The 24,742-nt window shown below is 45.7% G+C and overlaps 2 protein-coding genes across 2 annotated transcripts; one reads left to right on the plus strand and one right to left on the minus strand.

Moving 5' to 3' along the window:
• Positions 1–1,712: 1,712 nt before the first annotated feature.
• LOC123169714 (methyl-CpG-binding domain-containing protein 13) lies at positions 1,713–7,469 on the plus strand (the record flags this gene model as incomplete). Its single annotated transcript, XM_044587584.1, is given in 8 exon segments — positions 1,713–2,452; positions 2,551–2,646; positions 2,727–2,822; positions 2,900–2,995; positions 3,077–3,172; positions 3,372–3,467; positions 4,114–4,260; positions 4,919–7,469. Coding segments are annotated over 8 exon segments (3,360 nt in total). The 3' UTR covers positions 7,016–7,469.
• A 692-nt stretch (positions 7,470–8,161) lies between these two features.
• LOC123169625 (F-box/FBD/LRR-repeat protein At3g26920) lies at positions 8,162–9,899 on the minus strand. Its single transcript, XM_044587494.1, has 3 exons — positions 8,931–9,899; positions 8,709–8,849; positions 8,162–8,611 (listed from the first exon to the last, which is right to left on the minus strand). Exons 1-3 carry the CDS (start codon positions 9,882–9,884, stop codon positions 8,237–8,239), a joined length of 1,470 nt encoding a protein of 489 aa, XP_044443429.1. The 5' UTR covers positions 9,885–9,899; the 3' UTR covers positions 8,162–8,236.
• Between the last annotated feature and the right edge of the window lie 14,843 nt (positions 9,900–24,742).

Raw genomic sequence — 24,742 nt, forward strand, 5'->3', positions numbered from 1 at the left:
CGACATTAGTGACAAAACCTGACCTAACGAACGAACGCACGCCCAAAGCCCCAAAGTGGTTAACAAGAATCGAGCAGTGGATCAGGACGGGAATGTCTCCCCCACGTTGGCGAAACGGGGAATGGACGGCAGCCTTTCCATTCCCCCTTCCACCGCGGTCGGGTCAGTCTGAGCGAGTGAGATCATCATCCGAGCGAAGCGTTGTCGTGCCGAGCCAGCCCGCCTCGCCGTCCTCGCGAAAAGTCCCTCTCCCACTCGGCTCCTCCTCCCCCCACACCCGCCTCCGCTAACCCTAGCCGGCACCGGCCGCCGCCCCGGCGTCGAAGGAAGGAGGTCAGCGCGGCGCAGATCCCACCGCCGCCCCCGCCCCCCGCCGTGGCGCGGGGAGGACGACGGTACGTGTGCCCTCCTCCCCGATCGATTTCCCCGTCCTGCTCCCTGTCTCCGACAAACGCGCGGCGGGCCGATTCGGTTGGGGTCTCCGGGCTACGGGGCCGGCACGCCGGGTGGCGATTGGCGGGGCCCGGCGGCCTCCGGCGCGTTCGATGTTCGGTGATTCTGGGCGGAGGTGCTCCGCCCCGTTGGGTAGGGTCGCCGTGGACGTGTGGGGCGGATTGGTTTGGGGTTCTGGCGACGGAGTGTGGCCTGGTCCAGTAGTCCGAGTAGGCCTTCATCTCGGGATGTGGCCGGCTGATCCATCTATTCTCGACCACTTTGTATGTGTCCTGTTGCTCAAATTGGGACAGGGCTTGCGCAGGAAGGCCAGCTAGTGGTCCATAAACGAAGTCCCGCGTCGTGATAAGGCGTTTGCTCATCCTTTTTGGAATGTTCGTTGGCGATTAGCGCAATAGAAAGGAAGGTCTCTGGTGATGTAGTAGTCCCACGGGTGGTGACCGTTGGGACTATACAGGTTGCGTTATTACTTATTCGCGCTAAAAGACAGACGCGTGGTGGCGCGTAGATATAGCAACTTAAGCGCCGACGGGGTTTCTCGGTTACGTAGCTGGACATTCTCCATGCGCCGCGCCGTTACGGTTGGCATGGCCACCTTTTGGTGGCGGTTTAGTGTATTGATGGATGCGTGAAGATGATTTTATCGTGGAGGTGCATGTAAGGTGTCGATCGTAGATAGAAGTCCCCGTGTTGTCGTGTGTCATATCACGGTGCCTCCAATCCAAAGAGAGCCACCAATTTCCCGCGATTTTCGCCCTTCAAATGAATTTCCTTTTCTCTTAAAGTTTTATGTACCGCCAATAGGAAGGTATAAATATCAGCATTAGTCAGAGAATTTTTTTCTGCAAGGAAGTAATTCTTATGAATATTGAAAAGGCCACGTGCAGATTCTTTTTACGTACATAATGTATTGGTGGGAGTAGATTCTTAGCTAGTTAAAGACTTGAAAACATGGGCTGTAGATTGACTAGGTACCAAAAATACTCCAGACAAATACACCCTATCAAACATGCCCTAAGCCTATTTTGATGATATCGACAGGACTTCCCTTGTCACAGAAAGGGCTGAATGGAGTTATAATAGGTCACAGAAAGCTGAAAAGAGTATGCAGTAGCAAGGCTAAACTGCTAAAGCCAAAAGCACGTAGTAACTTAAACTGCTCCTCAGTTATTTCGATGAAAGTATACTTGGAAATATAGTCTCATAACATTATATCTGTCCTTTATGCATGCTCATTTGTTTTTGCAAAATTGTTGCAGGATGACATCAGCATTTCCTCATGTGGCCACAGAAACATTTATGCTTCTGTTTTGCTGTGCAATTGCCAATTGGACAGGTCTTTGTGAATTGAAGTAACATCATTATGTCTTCTGGCGGGAGCTCGCGTTCTAGAACTAGAAGTGGCCTTGTCAGGGGAAACAATATCAGGGATCCCAGCGACAATTCATCTGCTAGAACAAGAAGTCAGATTGCCAGGGGAAACAGCAACATGGATCCCAACGAGCTATCATGTTCTAAAACACGAAGTGGGCTTGTTAGGGTAAACAATATTGTGGATTCCAGTGAGGGTTCATCTTCTAAAGCACAAAGTGGGCTTGTTAAGGTAAACAACACCGTGGATTGCAATAATGGCCCTTCTTCTAGAACACGACGTGGGCTTGTTAGGGCAAACAATATCGCGGATTCCAGCAAGGGTTCGTACTCTACAACACAAAGTGGGCTTGTTGGAGCAAACATTGCTATGGATTCCAATGATAGTTCAGGTTCTAAAGCACAAAGTGAACTTGTTAGAGGAAACATTGATGTGGATTCCAATGATGGTTCATGTTCTAAAACGCGAAGTGGGCTTGTTAGGGGAAACATTGTTATGGATTTCAATGAAGATTCATCTTCTAAAACACGAAGTGGGCTTCTTAGAGGAAACTCTGCTATGGATACCCCCAAGGATCCATGTTTTAGAACACGAAGTGGGCGTGTTAGAAGACGCCCCGCTGATAAGGTATGCAAATCTCTAAATTGTTCCCTTTTTTGTTTGTTTTGGGTGCAACATATTAGTGTATATATATAAAAAATCATCACTTCTCTTTTCCTTGCTAGGTAGAAAGCAATGATGAACCAGTCATTAAGGGGTCACCTGATGAATGTGAAGCAGACAGTCCAGGGAAAAATAGATCAAATTGCAAGAGTGATCTGGTATGTTGTAATCATCTTTGCTTTTGTTGGTTTGCATCTGAACGCTATATCTAACTATAATTATATAATTATTCCACTAGGTGCAACTCAAGGATAGCCCAGACATTAAGGGGCCAGATGGAAGTTGCAAAGAAGACATACCAGTAAAGGATCGATTGAATTACAAGAGTGATCAGGTATTCCACGATGTATTTTTTCTCCTGCCTGCTCTATATAAATATAATACACTATGTCTGACTCATTCCATTACTAGGTTCAGGGCAAGGATGAACCAGTCATGAAGGGGCCTGATGGATGGTGGAAAGAAGAAAGCTCCAGCAAGACTGGATTAAGGCACACGACTGATCTGGTATGCTGCTGTACTATTTCCCTCTCTCGCTCCACTCTGTCTAAAACGGTAGAGCTAAGATATTATAATTGTCACTACTAGGTCCAAATCAAGGATGGTCTACTCAGTAAGGGGCAGTTGCCTGATGGATGGCGAAAAGAAGTCAGGCCAAGAAAGGACGGAACTAAGAGTGATCCAGTATGCTGCAATGATCCTTTTCTGCTTGCTCTTTATCTCTTTGAGCCTTGTCTATCTAAAATCTAAGCTATTTTAGCCAACCTAGTTCCATGCCAAATTGAAATAATGTATCACCAGCATCCATATCAAAATGTCATGTTGAACATTGTACTACCAGCCTACTATAATATGGCTAAGATGTTATAATTGTCACTACTAGGTCCAAATCAAGGATGGGCTACTCAGTAAGGGGCAGTTGCCTGATGGATGGCGGAAAGAAGTCAGGCCAAGAAAGGACGGAACTAAGAGTGATCCAGTATGCTGCAATGATCCTTTTCTGCTTGCTCTTTATCTCTTTGAGCGTTGTCTATCTAAAATCTAAGCTATTTTAGCCAACCTAGTTTCACGTCAAATTGAAATAATGTATCACCAGCATCCATATCAAAATGTCATGTTGAACATTGTACTACTAGCCTACTATAATGTGGCTGTGCTTTATTTTAATCTAAAGAACGGTAAGGAGAAAGACCTTAAGGCATAAACGTAGAGCCTGAGTCCACAAGATAGTATTTTCTCTTCATTCTCAACTCACTCTCCTTATATCATATTCAGCACCGACTCTTTCAGTCTTTCCTGCCTCCTAGCATGCTTTTACTCTGCATCTACTACGTGATAGTCATTGTTACTGTAAAATATGCTTGAAGCCAGTAACTGATTACACTTTTAGTCCCATCATTCTCAAGGACTTTCAAGAAGCTGATTTTCTGAATAGGTTATTAGTATTTAACCGTGTTGATAGCAATTAGCTTTGGCCGCTTACTGAGCTGTCTTTTTAGTGTTCTGAAGATATACTCGAGTTTTCTTATTAGAATGCCTCCCAAAAATCTAATTTTCCTTGACATTGTTTTGTGTATTTTTTGGTGAATCCCTTGTTTTACCTCTAATTCTTTTGATCTCTGCAGTACTACACTGACCCAGTCAGTGGTTATGAATTTCGCTCTCTGAAGGACGTGCAACGTTATATTGAATCAGGAGACATAAGTAAATGCAATGTTAGGCCAAAGAAGAGAACTGCCCAGGATGCTTGTATTACACAGAATCAAGATTATGTGAGTTCCTCCTATTGTTTTCACTTTCTGTAGCTTGCATGTTTGTTCCCCTAGAACATAGAAAGAATGCAAGTGCTATGTATGTAGGTATTGTAGTTACCATTCCTTGAACCAAGCTCCAGCTAATCCTTCTACTCTTAATTGATACTGGCAAGTTTGCTCCTCATCATGTGGCAATTCTAGGTTGTGCAGTGGGCACAACCAGCCACTTGTAAATTGCTCTTGTCCTGGTTGTTCTTTTGTAGAAAGTAGAAATGGTACTGCTGTTGTGCTGTTTGTGCAGAGAGCTGGGAGTTCCGATGCGCCCTGTGGCGTAGGTCATAGACGATCATAAAGCTCCGTTACTTTCTGAATTTTAATTTCATTAGATGGATCAGATGCGAAACTTTAGGAGATGGGTCAAACAAAGATTTAAGTATATGAGCCACCTTTTCTTTTTCTGACTATTGTGTTAAAATCAGATAAGAGAACATGCAAGTGGTTTAGAACTTTAGATGACTGATATATCATAAAGCAGTTGGTCTCTGAAATTTAGTTTCATTAGATAGATCATGCATTAAACTTCAGGGGATAGGTTAAAGAAAAATCTCTTATATATGTGGCTTCCTTTTTGTTTTTCTGATGATTACAACTTATTAGATTATTTTATCAAATTCAGACAGGAACATCATCAGAATACGCAAGACCAGGTACTGCTGATAAGGCTATTCAATGTGAATTACTAACTGAAGAAGGGATCAGGCTACCGTGGGAAGAAATGCTCAAGACATATACTCAAAATACAATGTTACCAGTGTCTGAAGTCATGAAACTGATGCAAAAATATGCGGACAAGGTTGATCCCTCAGAACACAAGAGCGTGCAACCGGTCTCTCGACAGCGTGCTTCAAGGGGAAAGAGATCTGTTCAAAGAAAAGAACCAAATGCAGAGGTGAAAACCAAGAAGCGTAAAACCATGTCTAAAAAGGTCGCCACACCTCTCACTCCCAGAGTGTCACCCCGCTTAGTTGCACGGAAGGTTAATCCTGAAGTTAACACTGAGCCTCAAGATGAGCCGACCATTGTAAATCATGCCAATCCGGTAAAGCCTATTCAAGAAAAAACTGTGGATGTACGAAAAGTTAATCCTGAAGGAAACACTGAGCCTGAAGATGGACCTACCAGGGTAAATCTTGTCAATCAGGTACAGCTTATTCAACAAAAAACTGCGGATGTGAGCCAGGCAGACACTGTCATTCAAATGCAAACCAAGCATGGGAACACTGCCAATCAGTTACAGTCGAGGCAAACAGATGCTGCCGTTCCAGTGCAGATCAATGAGGGCACTGTCAATCGGTCACAGCTGTGCCAACCAGACCCTGTCACCCAAATCCAAGCTGATACTGTCGTTCCAGTGCAGACCAATCATGTGGGCGCTGTCAGTCAGTTATGGTTGAGCCAGGCAGCCACTGCCAATCGAATACAGACCAATCAGGAGAGTACTGCCAGTCGGTTACAGTCGAACCAAGCAGAGAATGCCAATCACATGCATGGTATGCAGAAATACACTACCAACTACTCACAGCTGAGAAAAGCAGACACTACGCATCAGAAACAGACTAATCAGAAAAATACTGCCAGTCAGTTACGTTCGAGCCAAGAAAAGTCACCCTTTCAAAAGCAGACTGGACAGAAATACGTTGCCAATTACTCACAGTTACCACAAAGCCATGGAAGCACTGTGAATCACATACAAACTAATCAGCAACACACTGCCAATCAGAATCAGTTACAGTCAAGCCAGGCAGACACAGCCAACGTTTTACGAGCTACAAAGGAATTCTTTGTGAATCACTCACTGCTGAGGCAAGCAGGCGCTGTGAACCACATGCAGGGTAACCAGGAGAACACCGCCATTCGATTACAATTAGGTCAAGCCGACGCTGTGAAGCAAATGCAAACCGTACAGGGAAATAGCACTGATCGGTCACAGCTGGTCCAAGGTTTACCTGTTAATCAAAGACAAACTATTCAGGAATACTTCACTAAGCACTCCCAGCCAAGCCCAGTAAATACTGTGAATCAAATGCAGATTAGCCAGGAAAACACCGCCAATCAACTACGCTTCAGTCAAGCTAACTCTGTCAGCAAGGCACAAACTATGCAGGAAAATACCACCAGTCGGTCACAGCTGATCCAGGGTTTAACTGTCAACCAAATACAAGCTATTCGGGAAAACAATACCAGATACTTGCAGCCACGTTATACTGAAAATCCTATCCAACAGTCTGGTTTCTCTCCGGCTCCTGAGTGGGGACATGGAGCACCTGCCACGGGCTTCTGGAATAATAATGCTGAACATCAGAAGTCGTCGGTTCCGATGCAAATAGACGCAGCACCCATTGCAACCTCCTCGTCAAATGTTGAGCCGCAGTATGCGCCTACCCCAGAACCTGTTTTGCCAACACAGACTGCAGAGCCTGGAGGTGCTGACCCATCTGGGTTCGCCCTGCCATCATTTGGGAATTCCTGGTCAGACCCATGCATCGAGTTCGCGTTCAAGACCCTCACAGGCGACATCCCTGTTCTGGATCCAACTGTCGCGGACTACTTTCCTCTGCAGCAAGACTTGAATAAAGTCGCACCACCAGATTACTCCGCTCCCTCCGTTGACGATACTAGAAACCATACACAACATGTCAACCAAAGCAGCCACCACTCGGCCCCAAGGCCATCAAATGGGTTCTACAATGGTGGCTGGTTCCCTCCCCAGTGACGCCCTTGGAAGGCTGAATGGACGAACCGCTTGTACTTGCAAAAGGCTGATGTTCTGCTTGTTCTTGCAAAAAGGCTGTGATGTTCAGAGAGGAATGCCCAAGCGACCGAGCTCGAAGCAGTAGTCTTGCTAGCGCTCTTGCGTTTTTGTGATCCTTCTGCGATATATTTTGTGAAAGGGCTGTAGATTTTTCCAACTTTGTTAGACATTGTGTACATCCCACCGGATGCCTCTTGTCATAGGATCAGATTGGCTTCATAGACGCCATGCTGTTGTAGATGATCTAGTTTTTGTTTTCTGTTTTGTTTTGCTTTTTTTCTGTGTAGTTGCCCGGTAAATCTCATTTGATGTATCATCAGGGCCAACTTGCTAACACACCGCTGCAAGCACCATAGTTTGACTATCTTTGCAAGTGTTTATGGTATGCGGATAATAAATGGCGGTTTTTCTGCAAGTTCCTGGACCATTCTCTTGGATACAATTTGTGTTCATGGTTAGGAAGCAATACCATTGCCAGTATCTCTAGTATTCCTTCACAAAAGTGCATTTTCATATGATGGATGGATAGATGCCTGTGTGGGGCAGTTGCCCCTTGCTCATTGTTTGTGTCTGGAACACCTCATTTCAGTTCTAAAGTTCACACATGTGAATGATACACCGTGAATTGGTGCCTTTGAAGTTTTGCTTCGTGTTCTTCATGATGCTTCCGATTCACAGCACACCTCCTGTTCAAAGCTCACCAATTAAATTCTCAGCAAAAATAACCGAAATGGTCGATGCTATGGACCACGATAACTATCAGTGGCAGTCATACAAACTAGAGAAACACAGCACCATCAGTCAGTTAAAATCTTCAGTGCGATGACGCACGGCTCATCTGTGCCTCAGAGATTCTGCAGTGAGTGCAGTCCTCACATATTGCGTCACATCACACATAACATGTATAATAATGGGAGTACCTAGAACTCATCTAGATGAGACGTAATTTGGTCCCATTCACCTGAAAAACAAGAACAACGGATACAACCCATATCAGCACACACGCATCTTATAGCACCACATCCAATGGCTATAAAAGGTGAATGAGACCAAATTAAATCTCATCTAGATGAGTTCTAGCAAAACTGTATAATAATTGTCATAAAAGGTCCACGATAGCACAAAATGAGAAAGACATGGACACCTCTTCAGCACACTGAATCCAGTCGCGGCATCGACGACTCAACGCACAAAGGGATCGGTCAGATCCAAATCACGGACGTGGCGGATATCCGGAAAATCCCGAAGACATCTATCATCCGTGAAGTGAAACTCAATACCCCTTGAGGCCCTGTTCTCCACCTGAAGCAACTTCTGCTGTTTCGCGATGAACTCCTCGTCGATGTTTTTCACCTGAAACGTCATCGACTCGAGCACTCTCGCGTTCAGTACGAAGAATGTGGCGAAGTTAACTTCAGACAGAACCCCCCGATAGGATTCCAACACTATTGTCTTCAGATGAGTATCAAGGCATGTGATATCAAGGTTCCGATGTTTGCGACGCCAGCAATTCTTCGGCCCTTTCTTCCTTGACATTGACCGGAAAAGAGTATTACACTGAGAAACAATTGACAACTTCAAAAGTTAGAACAACCCAGGTATATCAAAGGCAATGCTGAACAGTATGAATTGTCAATGAAGATTGCATGGTCACCTTATTCTGTATGTACAGCTTCTCCAGGCAGGGAAAGAGTCTCATGAAATCAACAATCATATCCAGACTAAAAAAGCGCACACTGAATGCCAAGATCTTGACGGTGCGCGCCATCGTTGTCGGGCTATCAGCACCTACATGCTTTTTATGAAACGTGAAGCACAGTATCAGGCCAGCCGACACGCCATGTCACTAAACAATGCAAATGCAGCTTAGAAGTACCTCGACGATCCTGCCGAAGCTGAAACGATCGTTCTGAACGATGCAGAAGGTCTCCAGCTTAGGCGCGTCGATCACCGATACTCGCAGGTCATCGCGTAGGTTGAAGTGGAGCAGCCTTTCAAGAGATGGGGCATTCTCGATCACGAGTTCGTCCAAGTTGGGCATGCCCATGGAGTTTGAACCAACTAGAGCGATAACGCCGATGCTTCTGATCCGAGGGGAGCTGATCCGGGCGCGACGGACTCCGGAGATGTACCAAAGCAGCAAGCACTCCATGGCGGGGCACGCAAGAATGAGGCTGGCCAATGCGCCCTCCGAGATGACGACCTTGACGAGTGCAAGGTGCTTGAGCTGGGGGAAACGAAGCGACTGGACGGTGTCGTCGGGGAGGTGGCATGATTCGATTCTGACGAGGCGGAGCGTGGCGGCGAACCGGGAGGCGGACGCCGGAAGGCGCGAGAGGGATCCTGGTGATTGGTTGTTGAACTCGAGCTCCTCGAGGTTGTCGAGGGCGGGCGACCGGAGCCAGGATTCCAGCTTGGCGGCCTTGCGGCCGTTCCTCCAGGGCACGCAGAGGCGGCGCCCGGGGCCCGTGTGGGCGGCGAGGATGCGCGAGACGAGGCGATCGAGATCGGAGTGGTGGGTTGGGATTGGGAGGAGGCCGCCGCAGTCGAGGTTGAGAGGGGCGGAGCGCCAGAGGTGGCGCCACCGGGACGCGAGGACCTGGGTGCGGGCGCCGTCCTTGGTGGGGAGGAGGGAGACGATCTCGCCCAGCACAGCGTCGGGGATCTGGCTGATGCGGTCCTCGGCAGCCCCTTCGTCTTCGTCTTCTCCCGCTCCGGGCTGGGGCCCTTGGTTGCCGGCGGCTCTGCCCTCGGCCGCTGCCTCGAGCGGCGCTCTCTTCCTCTTCTTGGAGCCGGAACCAGGTCTGCGTCCGCCCGCCTCCGTCTCCATGGCCGTCGATCTGTGTGGGAGTGCAGGCGAGGGTAGCCTCGTCGGCGGCGGCAACCGCTAAAGTAGTCCGTGGAGGTGTCCATGTTGGGCCTGGGCTCAGCCTATGTGGTGGCCGGGTCGTGGGCCGTTTTCACGTGGTAGCAATGTGGCTCACCACAGCAAGTGTGACGCATTGCGCTAAAAAAAAGCTAGTGTGGCACATTCTCTAGAAAAACCAAAAAAAGAAAGATGCAATATAGTATGATTATGGTCATCAAATAGTTTCTGTTTTGTCTCAAAAAAACGTTGTTTCCTGTTTCTACAAAAATAGTTGCTTTCTTTTTTCACTCAACAAAAAATTGTTTTTTAAGAAACACATCAAGGGCATCTTAGATATGATAATAATCAAGGAAAACTTGCGGGACTAGGAGTTGTGGGTTTAGCTAGATTTGTGAGAGATTAGCTTTCCATTCTTGTTGGAGTTGGTGTGATCGTGACGATGTTCGCATCACTCACGAATCTTGTAAAAACTGTTTCTCTCTTCTATAAAAATATGGTACGCATTTAGCGTACTCTCGAAAAAATAATCAAGGAAAACATCCAGTACCATGGAAAGACACCTGAACGTAAAATGTGTTGGAAATATGTCCTAGAGGCAATAATAAATAGGTTATTATTATATTTCCTTGTTCATGATAATCGTTTATTATCCATGCTAGAATTGTATTGATAGGAAACTCAGATACATGTGTGGATACATAGACAACACCATGTCCCTAGTAAGCCTCTAGGAGACTAGCTCGTTGATCAATAGATGGTTACGGTTTCCTGACCATGGACATTGGATGTCGTTGATAACGGGATCACATCATTAGGAGAATGATGTGATGGACGAGACCCAATCCTAAGCCTAGCACAAGATCGTGTAGTTCGTTTGCTCAGAGCTTTTCTAATGTCAAGTATCAGTTCCTTAGACCATGAGATTGTGCAACTCCCGGATACCGTAGGAATGCTTTGGGTGTACCAAACGTCACAACGTAACTGGGTGACTATAAAGGTGCACTACAGGTATCTCCGAAAGTGTCTGTTGGGTTGGCACGAATCGAGACTGGGATTTATCACTCCGTGTAAACGGAGAGGTATTTCTGGGCCCACTCGGTAGGACATCATCATAATGTGCACAATGTGACCAAGGAGTTGATCACGGGATGATGTGTTACGGAACGAGTAAAGAGACTTGCCGGTAACGAGATTGAACAAGGTATCGGGATACCGACGATCGAATCTCGGGCAAGTAACATACCGATAGACAAAGGGAATTGTATACGAGATTGATTGAATCCTCGACATCGTGGTTCATCCGATGAGATCATCGAGGAGCATGTGGGAGCCAACATGGGTATCCAGATCCCGCTGTTGGTTATTGACCGGAGAGTCGTCTCGGTCATGTCTGCCTGTCTCCCGAACCCGTAGGGTCTACACACTTAAGGTTCGGTGACGCTAGGGTTATAGAGATATTAGTATGCGGTAACCCGAAAGTTGTCGGAGTCCCGGATGAGATCCCGGACGTCACGAGGAGTTCCGGAATGGTCCGGAGGTAAAGATTTATATATGGGAAGTCTTATTTTGGTCGCCGGAAAAGTTTCGCACTTTATCGGTATTGTACCGGGAGTGCCGAAAGGGGTCCGGGGGTCCACCAAGGGGGTCCACCAGCCCCGGGGGGCCACATGGGCTGTAGGGGATGCGCCTTGGCCTATATGGGCCAAGGGCACCAGCCCCAAGAGGCCCATGCGCCAAGAGATAAGAAAAACGGAGAGTCCTAAAGGGGGAAGGCACCTCCGAGGTGCCTTGGGGAGGAAGGACTCCTCCCTGGCCGCACCCTTCCTTGGAGGAAGGGCCAAGGCTGCGCCCCCCTCTCCCTTGGCCCTATATATAGTGGGGGGAGGGAGGGCAGCAATACCTAAGCCCTGGCGCCTCCCTCTCCCTCCCGTGACACATCTCCCTCCTCCCGCAGCGCTTGGCGAAGCCCTGTTGGAATCCCGCTACTTCCACCACCACGTCGTCGTGCTGCTGGATCTCCATCAACTTCTCCTCCCCCCTTGCTGGATCAAGAAGGAGGAGACGTCGCTGCTCCGTACGTGTGTTGAACGCGGAGGTGCCGTCCGTTCGGCGCTAGGATCATCGGTGATTTGGATCACGACGAGTACGACTCCATCAACCCCGTTCTCTTGAACGCTTCCGCTCGCGATCTACAAGGGTATGTAGATGCACTCCTTCCCTCTCGTTGGTAGTAAACTCCATAGATTGATCTTGGTGATGCGTAGAAAATTTTGAATTTCTGCTACGTTCCCCAACAGTGGCATCATGAGCTAGGTCTATGCGTAGTTTCTATACACGAGTAGAACACAAAGTAGTTGTGGGCGTAGATGTTGCCAATTCTTCTTGCCGCTACTAGTCTTATCTTGTTTCGGCGGCATTGTGGGATGAAGCGGCCCGGACCGACCTTACACGTACGCTTACGTGAGACAGGTTCCACCGACTGACATGCACTAGTTGCATAAGGTGGCTAGCGGGTGTCTGTCTCTCCCACTTTAGTCGGAACGGATTCGATGAAAAGGGTCCTTATGAAGGGTAAATAGAAATTGGCATATCACGTTGTGGTTTTACGTAGGTAAGAAACGTTCTTGCTAGAAACCTATACAAGCCACGTAAAAAACTTGCAACAACAATTAGAGGACGTCTAACTTGTTTTTGCAGCATGTGCTATGTGATGTGATATGGCCAGAAGATGTGATGAATGATATATGTGATGTATGAGATTGATCATATTCTTGTAATAGGAATCACGACTTGCATGTCGATGAGTATGACAACCGGCAGGAGCCATAGGAGTTGTCTTTATTTTTTGTATGACCTGCGTGTCATTGAATAACGCCATGTAAATTACTTTACTTTATTGCTAAGCGCGTTGGCCATAGAAGTAGAAGTAATCGTTGGCGTGAAAACTTCATGAAGACACAATGATGGAGATCATGGTGTCATGCCGGTGACAAAGATGATCATGGTGCCCCGAAGATGGAGATCAAAGGAGCAAAATGATATTGGCCATATCATGTCACTATTTGATTGCATGTGATGTTTATCATGTTTACATCTTATTTGCTTAGAACGACGGTAGCATTAAATAAGATGATCCCTCACTAAAATTTCAAGAGAAGTGTTCCCCCTAACTGTGCACCGTTGCGAAGGTTCGTTGTTTCGAAGCACCACGTGATGATCGGGTGTGATAGATTCTAACGTTCGAATACAACGGGTGTTGACGAGCCTAGCATGTACAGACATGGCCTCGGAACACAAGAGACCGAAAGGTCGAACATGAGTCGTATAGTAGATGCGATCAACATGGAGATGTTCACCGATGATGACTAGTCCGTCTCACGTGATGATCGGACACGGCCTAGTTTGACTCGGATCATGTATCACTTAGATGACTAGAGGGATGTCTATCTGAGTGGGAGTTCAATAACCAGATGAACTTCATTATCATGAACATAGTCAAAAGGTCTTTGCAAATTATGTCATAGCTTGCGCTTTAGTTCTACTGTTTAAGATATGTTCCTAGAGAAAATTTAGTTGAAAGTTGGCAGTAGCAATTATGCGGTCTGGGTCCGTAAACTGAGGATTGTCCTCATTGCTGCACGGAAGGCTTATGTCCTTAATGCACCGCTCGGTGTGCTGAACCTCAGCGTCGTCTGTAGATGTTGCGGAACATTTGACATACACGTTTTGATAACTACGTGATAGTTCAGTGCGTAATGCTAACGGTTTAGAATTGTGGCACCAAAGACGGTTTTGAAACGTCGCAGAACATATGAGATGTTCCGAAGACTGAAATTGGGATTTCAGACTAGTGCCCACGTCAAGAGGTATGAGACCTCTGACAAGTTTCTTAAGCCTGCAAACTAACGGAGAAAAGCTCAATCGTTGAGCATGTGCTCAGATTGTCTGAGTACCACAATCGCTTGAATCGAGTGGGAGTTAATCTCCCAGATGAGATAGTGATAGTTCTCCAGAGTCACTGCCACCAAGCTAGTAGAGCTTCGTGATGAACTATAACATATCAGGGATAGTTATGATGATCCTTGAGCTATTCGCGATGTTTGACACCGCGAAAGTAGAAATCAAGTAGGAGCATCAATTGTTGATGGTTATTAAAACCACTAGTTTCAAGAAGGGCACGGGCAACAAGGGATACTTCATGAAACGGCAAATCATTTGCTGCTCTAGTGAAGAATCCCAAGGTTGAACCCAAACCCGAGACTAAGTGCTTCTGTAATGAGGGGAACGGTCACTGAAGCAGTACTACCCTAGATACTTGGTAGATGAGAAGGCAGGCATGGTCGACATAAGTATATTGGATATACGTTATATGAATGTGTACTTTACTAGTACTCCTAGCAGCACCAGGGTAGATACCGGTTCGGTTGCTAAGTGTTAGTAACTCGAAATAAAAGCTGCGAAATAAACGGAGACTAGCTAAAGGTGAGATGACGATATGTGTTGGAAGTGTTTCCAAGGTTGATGTGATCAAGCATCGCATGCTTCCTCTACCATCGAGATTTGGTGTTTGCGTTGAGCATGATTGGATTATGTTTATTGCAATACGGTTATTCATTTAAGGAGAATAATGGTTACTCTGTTTATTTGAATAATACCTTCAATGGTCTTGCACCTAAAATGAATCTCGATCGTAGTGATACACATGTTCGTGCCAAAAGATATAAGATAGTAATGATAGTACCACATACTTGTGGCACTGCCACTTGAGTCATATTGGTGTAGAACACATGAAGAAGCTCCATGTAGATGGATCTTTGGACTCAGCCGTTTTTGAAAAGATTGAGACATGCGAACCATGTCTATTGGCATATATGCATGAAGAAACTCCATGCAGATGGATTGTTTGGACTCACTTGATTTTGAATCACTTGAGACATGCAAATCATACCACATGGGCAAGATGACTGAAAGGCCTCGTTTTCAGTAAGATGGAACAAGAGAGCAACTTGTTGGAAGTAATACATTTTGATGTATGCAGTCCAATGAGTGTTGAGGCATGCAGTGGATATCGTTATGTTCTTACTTCACAGATGATTTGAGTAGATGCTGAGTGTATTTACTTGATGAAACACAAGTCTGAATTATTGAAAGGTTCAAGTAATTTCAGAGTGAAGTTGAAGATCGTCGTGACAAGAGGATAAAATGTCTGTGATATGATCATAGAGATGAGTATCTGAGTTACGAGTTTGGCACACAATTAAGACATTGTGGAAAGTGTTTCACAATTAATACCGCCTGGAACACCATAGTGTGATGGTGTGTCCGAACATCATAACTGCACCCTATTGGATATGGTGCATACCATGATGACTCTTATCGAATTACCACTATCGTTTATGGGTTAAGCATTAGAGACAACTGCATTCACTTTAAATAGGAGCACCACGCAATTCCGTTGAGACGACAGCGTTTAGAGAAACCTAAGTTGTCGTTTCTTAAAAGTTTGGGGCTGCGATGCTTATGTGAAAAAGTTTCAGGCTGATAAGCTCGAACCCAAAGCGGATAAATGCATCTTCATAAGAATACCCAAAACAGTTGGGTATACCCCCTATTTCAGATCTGGAAGCAAAAGTAATTGCTTCTAGAAACAGGTCCTTTCTCGAGGAAAAGTTTCTATTGGAAGAATTGAGTGGGAGGATGGTGGAGACTTGATAAGGTTATTGAACCGTCACTTCAACTAGTGTGTAGCAGGGCGCAGGAAGTTGTTCCTGTGGCACCTACACCAATTGAAGTGGAAGCTTATGATAGTGATCATGAAACTTCGGATCAAGTCACTACCAAACCTCGTAGGACGACAAGGATGCGTCATACTTCAGAGTAGTACGTGATCCTGTCTTGGAAGTCATGTTGTTGGACAACGATGAACCTATGAGCTATGGAGAAGCGATGGTGGGCCCATATTCCGACAAATGGTTAGAAGCCATTAAATCCGAGATAAATGGATCTTTAAGAAGAAGACGAACGTGGACGGTAATGTTGCCATCTATGAAGCTCGACTTGTGGCAAAGAGTATTTCCACAAGTTCAAGGAGTTGACTACGATGAGATTTTCCCATCCGTAGCGATGCTTAAGTCCGTCGGAATCATGTTAGCATTAGTTGCATTTATGAAATCTGGCAGATGGATGTCAAAACAAGTTTCCTTACCAGTTTTCGTAAGGAAAGGTTGTATGTGATACAATCAGAAAGGTTTTGTCGATCCTAAGGATGCTAAAAGGTATGCTAGCTCCAGCGATCCTTCCATGGATTAGAGCAAGCATCTCGGAGTCAGAATATACACTTTGATGGAGTGATCAAAGGTTTTGGGTTATACAAAGTTTGTTAGAAACTTGTATTTACAATAAAGTGAGTGGGAGCACTACAACATTTCTGATAAGTATATGTGAATGACATATTGTTGATCCGAAATGATGTAAAATTTCTGGAAAGCATAAAGGGTTGTTTGAAAGGAGTTTTTCAAAGGAAGACCTGGATAAAGCTGCTTACATATTGTGCATCAAGATCTATAGAGATAGATCAAGACGCCTGATGATACTTTCAAAGAACGCACACCTTGACATGATTTTGAAAGAGTTCAAAATAGATCAGCAAAGAAGGAGTTCTTGGCTGTGTTACAAGATGTGAGTATTGAGTAAGACTCAAGACCTAACCACAGCAGAAGAGAGAGAAAGGACGAAGGTCGTCCCCTATGCTTTAGACGTAGGCTCTACAGTATGCTATGCTGTGTACCGCACATGAAGTGTGCCTTGCCATGAGTTGGTCAAGGGGTACAATAGTGATCCAGTGATGGATCACATGACAGCGGTCGAACTTATCCTTAGTATCTAGTGGACTAAGGAATTTTCTCGATTATGGAGGTGAAAAGGAGTTCGTCGTAAAGGGTTACGTCGATGCGAACTTTGACACTAATCCGGATGACTCTGAGTAGTAAACCGGATTCGTATAGTAGAGCAATTATTTGAAATGGCTCCAAATAGCGCGTGGTAGCATCCACAAGATGACATAGATATTCGTAAAGCACACACGGATCTGAAAGGTTCAGACCCGTTGACCAATAACCTCTCTCACAAGCATAACATGATCAAACCAGAACTCATTGAGTTTAATCACATAGTGATGTGAACTAGATTGTTGACTCTAGTAAACTCTTTGGATGTTGGTCACATGCTGATGTGACCTATAAGTGTTAATCACATGGTGATGTGGACTAGATTATTGACTCTAGTGCAAGTGGGAGACTGTTGGAAATATGCCCTAGAGGCAATAATAAATAGGTTATTATTATATTTCCTTGTTCATGATAATCGTTTATTATCCATGCTAGAATTGTATTGATAGGAAACTCAGATACATGTGTGGATACATAGACAACACCATGTCCCTAGTAAGCCTCTAGGAGACTAGCTCGTTGATCAATAGATGGTTACGGTTTCCTGACCATGGACATTGGATGTCATTGATAACGGGATCACATCATTAGGAGAATGATGTGATGGACGAGACCCAATCCTAAGCCTAGCACAAGATCGTGTAGTTCGTTTGCTCAGAGCTTTTCTAATGTCAAGTATCAGTTCCTTAGACCATGAGATTGTGCAACTCCCGGATACCGTAGGAATGCTTTGGGTGTACCAAACGTCACAACGTAAATGGGTGACTATAAAGGTGCACTACAGGTATCTCTGAAAGTGTCTGTTGGGTTGGCACGAATCGAGACTGGGATTTGTCACTCCGTGTAAACGGAGAGGTATTTCTGGGCCCACTCGGTAGGACATCATCATAATGTGCACAATGTGACCAAGGAGTTGATCAAGGGATGATGTGTTACGGAACGAGTAAAGAGACTTGCCGGTAACGAGATTGAACAAGGTATCGGGATACCGACGATATAATCTCGGGCAAGTAACATACCGATAGACAAAGGGAATTGTATACGAGATTGATTGAATCCTCGACATCGTGGTTCATCCGATGAGATCATCGAGGAGCATGTGGGAGCCAACATGGGTATCCAGATCCCGCTGTTGGTTATTGACCGGAGAGTCGTCTCGGTCATGTCTGCCTGTCTCCCGAACCCGTAGGGTCTACACACTTAAGGTTCGGTGACGCTAGGGTTATAGAGATATTAGTATGCGGTAACCCGAAAGTTGTTTGGAGTCCCGGATGAGATCCCGGACGTCACGAGGAGTTCCGGAATGGTCCGGAGGTAAAGATTTATATATGGGAAGTCTTATTTTGGTCGCCGGAAAAGTTTCGCACTTTATCGGTATTGTACCGGGAGTGCCGAAAGGGGTCCGGGGGTCCACCAAGGGGGTCCACCAGCCCCGGGGGGCCACATGGGCTGTAGGGGGTGCGCCTTGGCCTATATGGGCCAAGGGCACCAGCCCCAAGAGGCCCATGCGCCAAGAGATAAGAAAAACGGAGAGTCCTAAAGGGGGAAGGCACCTCCGAGGTGCCTTGGGGAGGAAGGACTCCTCCCTGGCCGCACCCTTCCTTGGAGGAAGGGCCAAGGCTGCGCCCCCCCCCTCTCCCTTGGCCCTATATATAGTGGGGGGAGGGAGGGCAGCAATACCTAAGCCCTGGCGCCTCCCTCTCCCTCCCGTGACACATCTCCCTCCTCCCGCAGCGCTTGGCGAAGCCCTGTTGGAATCCCGCTACTTCCACCACCACGTCGTCGTGCTGCTGGATCTCCATCAACTTCTCCTCCCCCCTTTCTGGATCAAGAAGGAGGAGACGTCGCTGCTCCGTACGTGTGTTGAACGCGGAGGTGCCGTCCGTTCGGCGCTAGGATCATCGGTGATTTGGATCACGACGAGTACGACTCCATCAACCCCGTCCTCTTGAACGCTTCCGCTCGCGATCTACAAGGGTATGTAGATGCACTCCTTCCCTCTCGTTGGTAGTAAACTCCATAGATTGATCTTGGTGATGCGTAGAAAATTTTGAATTTCTGCTACGTTCCCCAACAAAATGACCAGTAAAAAAATAAAATTACATTAAAAACACACTAGCCTTCTTCCTCCAATTGATTGCGGCCCGCCGAAAACTGAAAATTACACCGAACCAACAGTAAGTGAAAGACACCTGTAAACTCCCTCGCCATAATAGGCTTTAAAGACCGCAATAGCCACTTGCCGTTTGCGACGAGATCGGGAAATTGTTGAAGAAACATCGGCTGGCCATCACTCTCTGTGAAGTACAAGCTTACAATAATATCAAATGACTTGATAACATTCTTCGAGCCAGAACCAGGTCCGGGTCCGCCCGCCTCCCTCTCCATGGTTGTCGATATTTGTGGGAAGGGGAGAAGACAAGGGTAGCCTCGGTGGCGGCGGCGACAACCGCTAAAGTTGCTTGATCGGTTCCTCACCATCATGTTATGAATTGGTGTATTATGGGCTTGGAAGTTGCTTCAAGGCCATGGCAGGCTTTGGTTACAAATCTTTAGGAACAAGTACATTACCCATGGTTGAGCGGAGCTAATACCCTCGACTCAAAAATCCCAATTTGCCAAGGCTATCGGGGAGGCTCAACATTTACTGCATCTTAGAACGCGATTTGAGGTTCATCATGGTCGTATGGCTACCTTTTGGCTCGACGCGTGGACTGGGAACGAACCGTTGAGTACTAGGTTTCCTTGGCTCTCTGCGATTTTGGAGGAGCCCAAGGCTTAAGTCGCTCATGTATGGGTCGAGGGCAAATGACCCCTCGTTTTAAGCTTCGTTGGGCCCGTTGGACTTGGCGGAATGGGATATAGTTGGTCAGGGCTGGTAGGGGTAAACATCTTCGGCGGCTAGGATGCGGCTATTTGGAAACTCGAGACCATTTATGATTTATCTATGAGCTCCTTGTACAAAGAGATTTTCGAGAAGTTTGGGGTTTGGGACACTATGAATATTTGGAAAGCGTGTATCCAGCTAAAATCCTTTTTTTTCTCTGGCAGATTGCTAGAGATCGCATCCCTAGTGGGAATCATGTCCTTACACGGCATCGGCCAACCGATGGAAAGTGTGTGTGGTGTGGTCGGGATGAAACCTACGACCACATTTTATTTCAATGTGTTGTGGCTTAGTTTGTGTGGAGTGCGGTTCGGGAAGCAACTGGTGCTATTCGAAAGCCGACTGGCTTTACTGACCTCGACACTCTTGTTATGGGAACCTAGGGCAGTGATCACAAATTAGCAATGAAAGCGTTTGCCGCAATTTCTTGGACGGCGATGGAAAGCTACGTCCAGCCTGTTAGGCTATTATATGGTCTCGGGCATGCACTTCATTTACAAGCCTGGGGTTGGGCCTCTTTAAGTTGTCAAATACTAAAAAAACAACTGGATGTACAACTACCTTTTGGGCCATGCCTGGGGCTATAGCCCCTGTTGCCCCAGGCCCAATTTCGCCCCCGTTCTTGGTCCTTATGAACTGTTAGGAACAAAGCTCCTTCTGAGGGGATAGATTTCAGGGAGCTCCTATGCACCGCATTTTGCGGCGAGTAGCCACCGACGCACACAGAGGCAGCTAACTGAACCGGCCCAACAACAGAAGTGCATGTGCAAAATCCAAAAAATAAGGTGCTATGCCGGGTTCGAACACAAGACCACATAGACCACTCATAACCAGCGCAACTGAAGAGAGTTGTTGTTCAACATCTAGCTCGGGGTTTTAATAACGCAATATTATTAGATCAAATGTTTGCTGAAAATTCAAACACAATTTTTTCTTGGAGAAAGTAAATACTTTTTGAAACACGAAATATACAAAAAAATCAAAAAAAAATCAGAAATTTGAACATTCTTTCATTTTGTGATTTTTTGGAAAAATGGAAATATTTTTTGGAATTCATAATAAATAGGAAACACGAACATTTTTTTAAACTCCGAACAAAAAATGAAAACATGAACATTTTTTGAGTATGTGAACAAAATTTGAAAACACGAACATTTTTTTAAACTCCGAACAAAAATTGAATACATGAACATTTTTTAGTATGTGAACAAAATTTGAAAATGCGAACATTTTTGAATATATGAACAATTTTTGAAACCACGAACAAATTATTGAAAAATTAAGCAATTTTATGAAAAAAGGAACATTTTATGAAAATACGAACATTTTTAAAAATTTCTGAACATTTTTAAATTTGTGAACAAAAATTGAAATAGGAGCATTTTTAATACTCAAACATTTTTTGTAAAGCGTGAACATTTTTTGAATTTGTGAACATTTTAGAAAAAATGAGAACAACTTTTGAATGGGAAAAGTTTTCTGAAACTCCGGACAATTTAGAGAAAAGATTTTTTTTGAATTTCAAAAAAGTATTTGTCTCAAACTTGTTTTGAAGCAAAAAAGGGAAAAGGAAATAAAACAAAAACAAAATGAAACAGATAAAACGGAAAAGAAAAAGTAAAAAAGAAACAGATACAAAAAAGGAAAATAAAAAACCTGCCTTCTAGAAGGTTCCAAAACTGATAAAAACCGGCTGAGAAACTTCTAGAAAATTCCCGAAATCGGCGCTGCCTATAGCGGGAAATCGGCCAGCCCAGTTGATCGCGCCACTGTGCGACCAGTCGACTATTTGACGCAAAGAACGTCAAATAGGGTTTTCCTAGATTTCAACCATCCAGGTGACCTTATCTACAAAATGCTCTCTCCTTTTACAATTTTGGAGGCCATTCGAGAGACGCGGGGAGTTATCCCCACTTGATCGGTTCCTTGCCAGCATGCGCACAAGGGTGGCAGCCTTGTGAAGGGCCATATGCTTCAGGATGACATTGGCTAGGGGAGCCTAGCTTGGGGAACGAGATACCTCTACTTGTGTTTTGCTGCTCAATGCGTTGTGTTGTTCTACATCGCGACGTCACTATTTGGTCTTCGTGACCTTGTATCGAACCATTACATTCCTCGTCTATATTCGCTACGTTGCATGTGTTTGGCCCTTTGACCTTGTATCAAACCTTTGTCTCAAACTTAAGGGCCTCATCTTAACGTTAGGAAACATCCTTCTCTTCTAAAAAAACGATAGGGTCTCCAAGCCCGTGAAGCAGCCTCGAGGCGCCAGTGTCGAGCCCTTGCAGAGCAGACCACCACTACACCCATGCATGGTCTGCCGCCACGACGAGCCGGAGACGGTGTCTGATGGTCTCCTCCGGCCGGGTGACAGTGCCTAGGGTTTTAGCCGTCCATCTTTTTATCTGTGTACTTCTTTTCCTAGTATTACCATGCATTTTGGCACCAACTAATCATAATTGTTTTTATACGAAAAGATCAGATCTATTATAAAGGTTCACTGGAAGTATAAAATACCTCAAACACAATAAAAATTACACCGAGGTCCATTGACCACCGAACAACCATTGCCACCGCCAGAACGGGCCGCCGATGCGCTGTTGTCACCACTCCCATATCGGAGCCGGCCTGACCTTGTCGATGATAGCCGAGAAGTCTTCGCGCATGTGCCCCCAAAGGACCAGCGTCCTGCAGTCGGGGTCGTCGTCGTTGAATCGATCTGAAGAATTAGACACAAAATATCGCGCCGTTGCGTACGTACGACGAGAAATACTAGCCTCGTCGGGAGCTGGCAGGAATCTATGCCGGAGCTCCGTCTAATCCGTCCCAGCAGACAAACTTGAGGAGGATCGGAGCCCGAAAGAACGACTCGAAGAAGAAGCGCCGCCATCCGTCCAAACGCCGTCCCTGCAAGAACTAAAACCCTACCTATCTACTAGCCAGAGACGAGGCACCAGAAATCCCCTCCCCGCCACCGGCCGTTGGAGCGGCGGGCGGAGGGGAGACGAATCCACGGGCTAGCCGGTGGAGATCGAAGGGAGGAAGGCTTTCCCAGGAGCAGAAAGATTAACTAATCATAATTGTTTAACTAAGAAAAAGAAAATAAAAGAATAGGAACTCTAATTTGTTTTGAAGGGAGCTCTACTGAACTGTTCTTTTTTGGGGTTTGCTATTCTTCAATTGACCAATAAATTAGTCAAATATCAATCGACACTAAGTACCATCGATATGTATTCTGAAGTAAAAATCAATGCAAGATTTGTTTTTTCAGTGTTTTGAAAAAACACACTATAGTATCTTTCACTAGATGATCAATTTTTTATAATGCAGTGTACCCTTTTTTTAATGTACGAATAAATCTTTTTAAATCGTGAAGCTTAGTTTGGCAGTATAGTTTTGGGAAAACCAAAGTATTCTAAAACCACAGTATTCTGATGGGTGGGCAACAAATACTCTGGTTTCTAAAAAACGTAGTTTTTCTCAGTTTTGACAAGTCCACCGCAATGTTTGGCTGCTATTGTTTTGCTGCAGCTTTTTTACTGATAACTTTACTATGTGGCCAAATCAATCAGCAGTGCTAACTCAGCTACACCTAGCAACACGACCGGATTAATCAGCGTGTGCTAACGGATGCCGGCTGCATGCAGCCCTGCCAGCCTCCTGTGTATGAGTGTGTGCTTCAGTGACCAACAATCTACTCCACATGCTAGCTTGGTTCGAGACGTGCAGCACTACCAGAAGCCCAGAATCCAGAAAGAAATCGGCAACCAGCGAATTGTTTAAAATATACGCAACAGATAGAGGAGTCGGAGGCTCCCATCAGATTTTTTTAATCTGGACATCAACGGGCCCAACGACTTCTCTTGGCTTGGTTTTAAAAAAAGTGGTCATGACCTCTTTTTAAAATACTGTAGAAACACTACAGTATTAGAGATACCACGGTATCTTAAACCACAGTAATTTTTTAAGCCAAACACCTCAAAGTATCTAATACTGAAGTTTTTTTAAAAACCACAGTATTCCCGAAAAAACTTTAAAAAGACATCACTCCCAAACGCACCTAGGTGCTTAATATAGTATTTTTATCCATTATTCTGCTCTAAGTCATCGATAGAATAGAGATAGAGATCCAAGGATATTTAATACGAGAAAAATTTAATTAAGAACTCAATAACAAGATAATAGTGGATCGAGTACACTTGTTTAAAAACCGAACATTGTATACCACACAAAACATATCGTAAAAAGCAAGCCGACGAACGAAAGGAAAGTCTACAAATATGTTGAAGCAAAGCTATACATGGTCTAGCTAGCACTACTTCAACGAAGGGAACTCGTTGATGTCATCTATGCTTGGTGGCGACGGCGGAGCAGCCTGCTGGGGAGCCGGCGGCGCCTCCACGACTTCTGCAGGGGCCGCCTGGTAGTGGTAACGCGACATGCTGCGTTGCTGCCTCTTTGGAACTTCGAATCTACCGTCTTGTACCTTGCTGCTGTCGGCCGAAGCCCCTGGGCTCTTGTCATCACCAGAAACTCCATTGTTTGCCTTCGCTCTTGCCTCCGCCTCCGCCCAGCTGCCCCTGGCCCGGGCCTGTCTCTCCAGCTGATTTTTCCTGATTACGTAATCCCGTGCGGTAGGGTATGCCTGGGCGAATAGATCCTTGGTAAGACTGGCAGCCGGCGTCGCCGTCTTCTTGTGCTTGGCCGCCGGCGCATCTTGTTTGGCATTGGCGTCGTCGAGGTGGATCACGAGTTTGTCGCCGGGATCATTGCTGTCGAGGAGTGCGAAGAGGTTGACGCTGGGCTTGAGTCCCGCCATGTCGATCGGGTAAGCAAAACCCGCTGCGGCGGATCGAGCGTGGGACTTGCTCGTTTTGCTTGCTGATGTGCGATTCGTGACTTGGAGGCTGCCCACCAGGCGTGTATATATAGATATGGCTTGACAATTGATGCGCTCTCGTACAATCCGAGTCCAATTAGTGCTG

The sequence above is a fragment of the Triticum aestivum genome, chromosome 7D, assembly GCF_018294505.1.
Source record: "Triticum aestivum cultivar Chinese Spring chromosome 7D, IWGSC CS RefSeq v2.1, whole genome shotgun sequence".
In the NCBI taxonomy this organism is placed as follows: Eukaryota; Viridiplantae; Streptophyta; class Magnoliopsida; order Poales; family Poaceae; genus Triticum; species Triticum aestivum.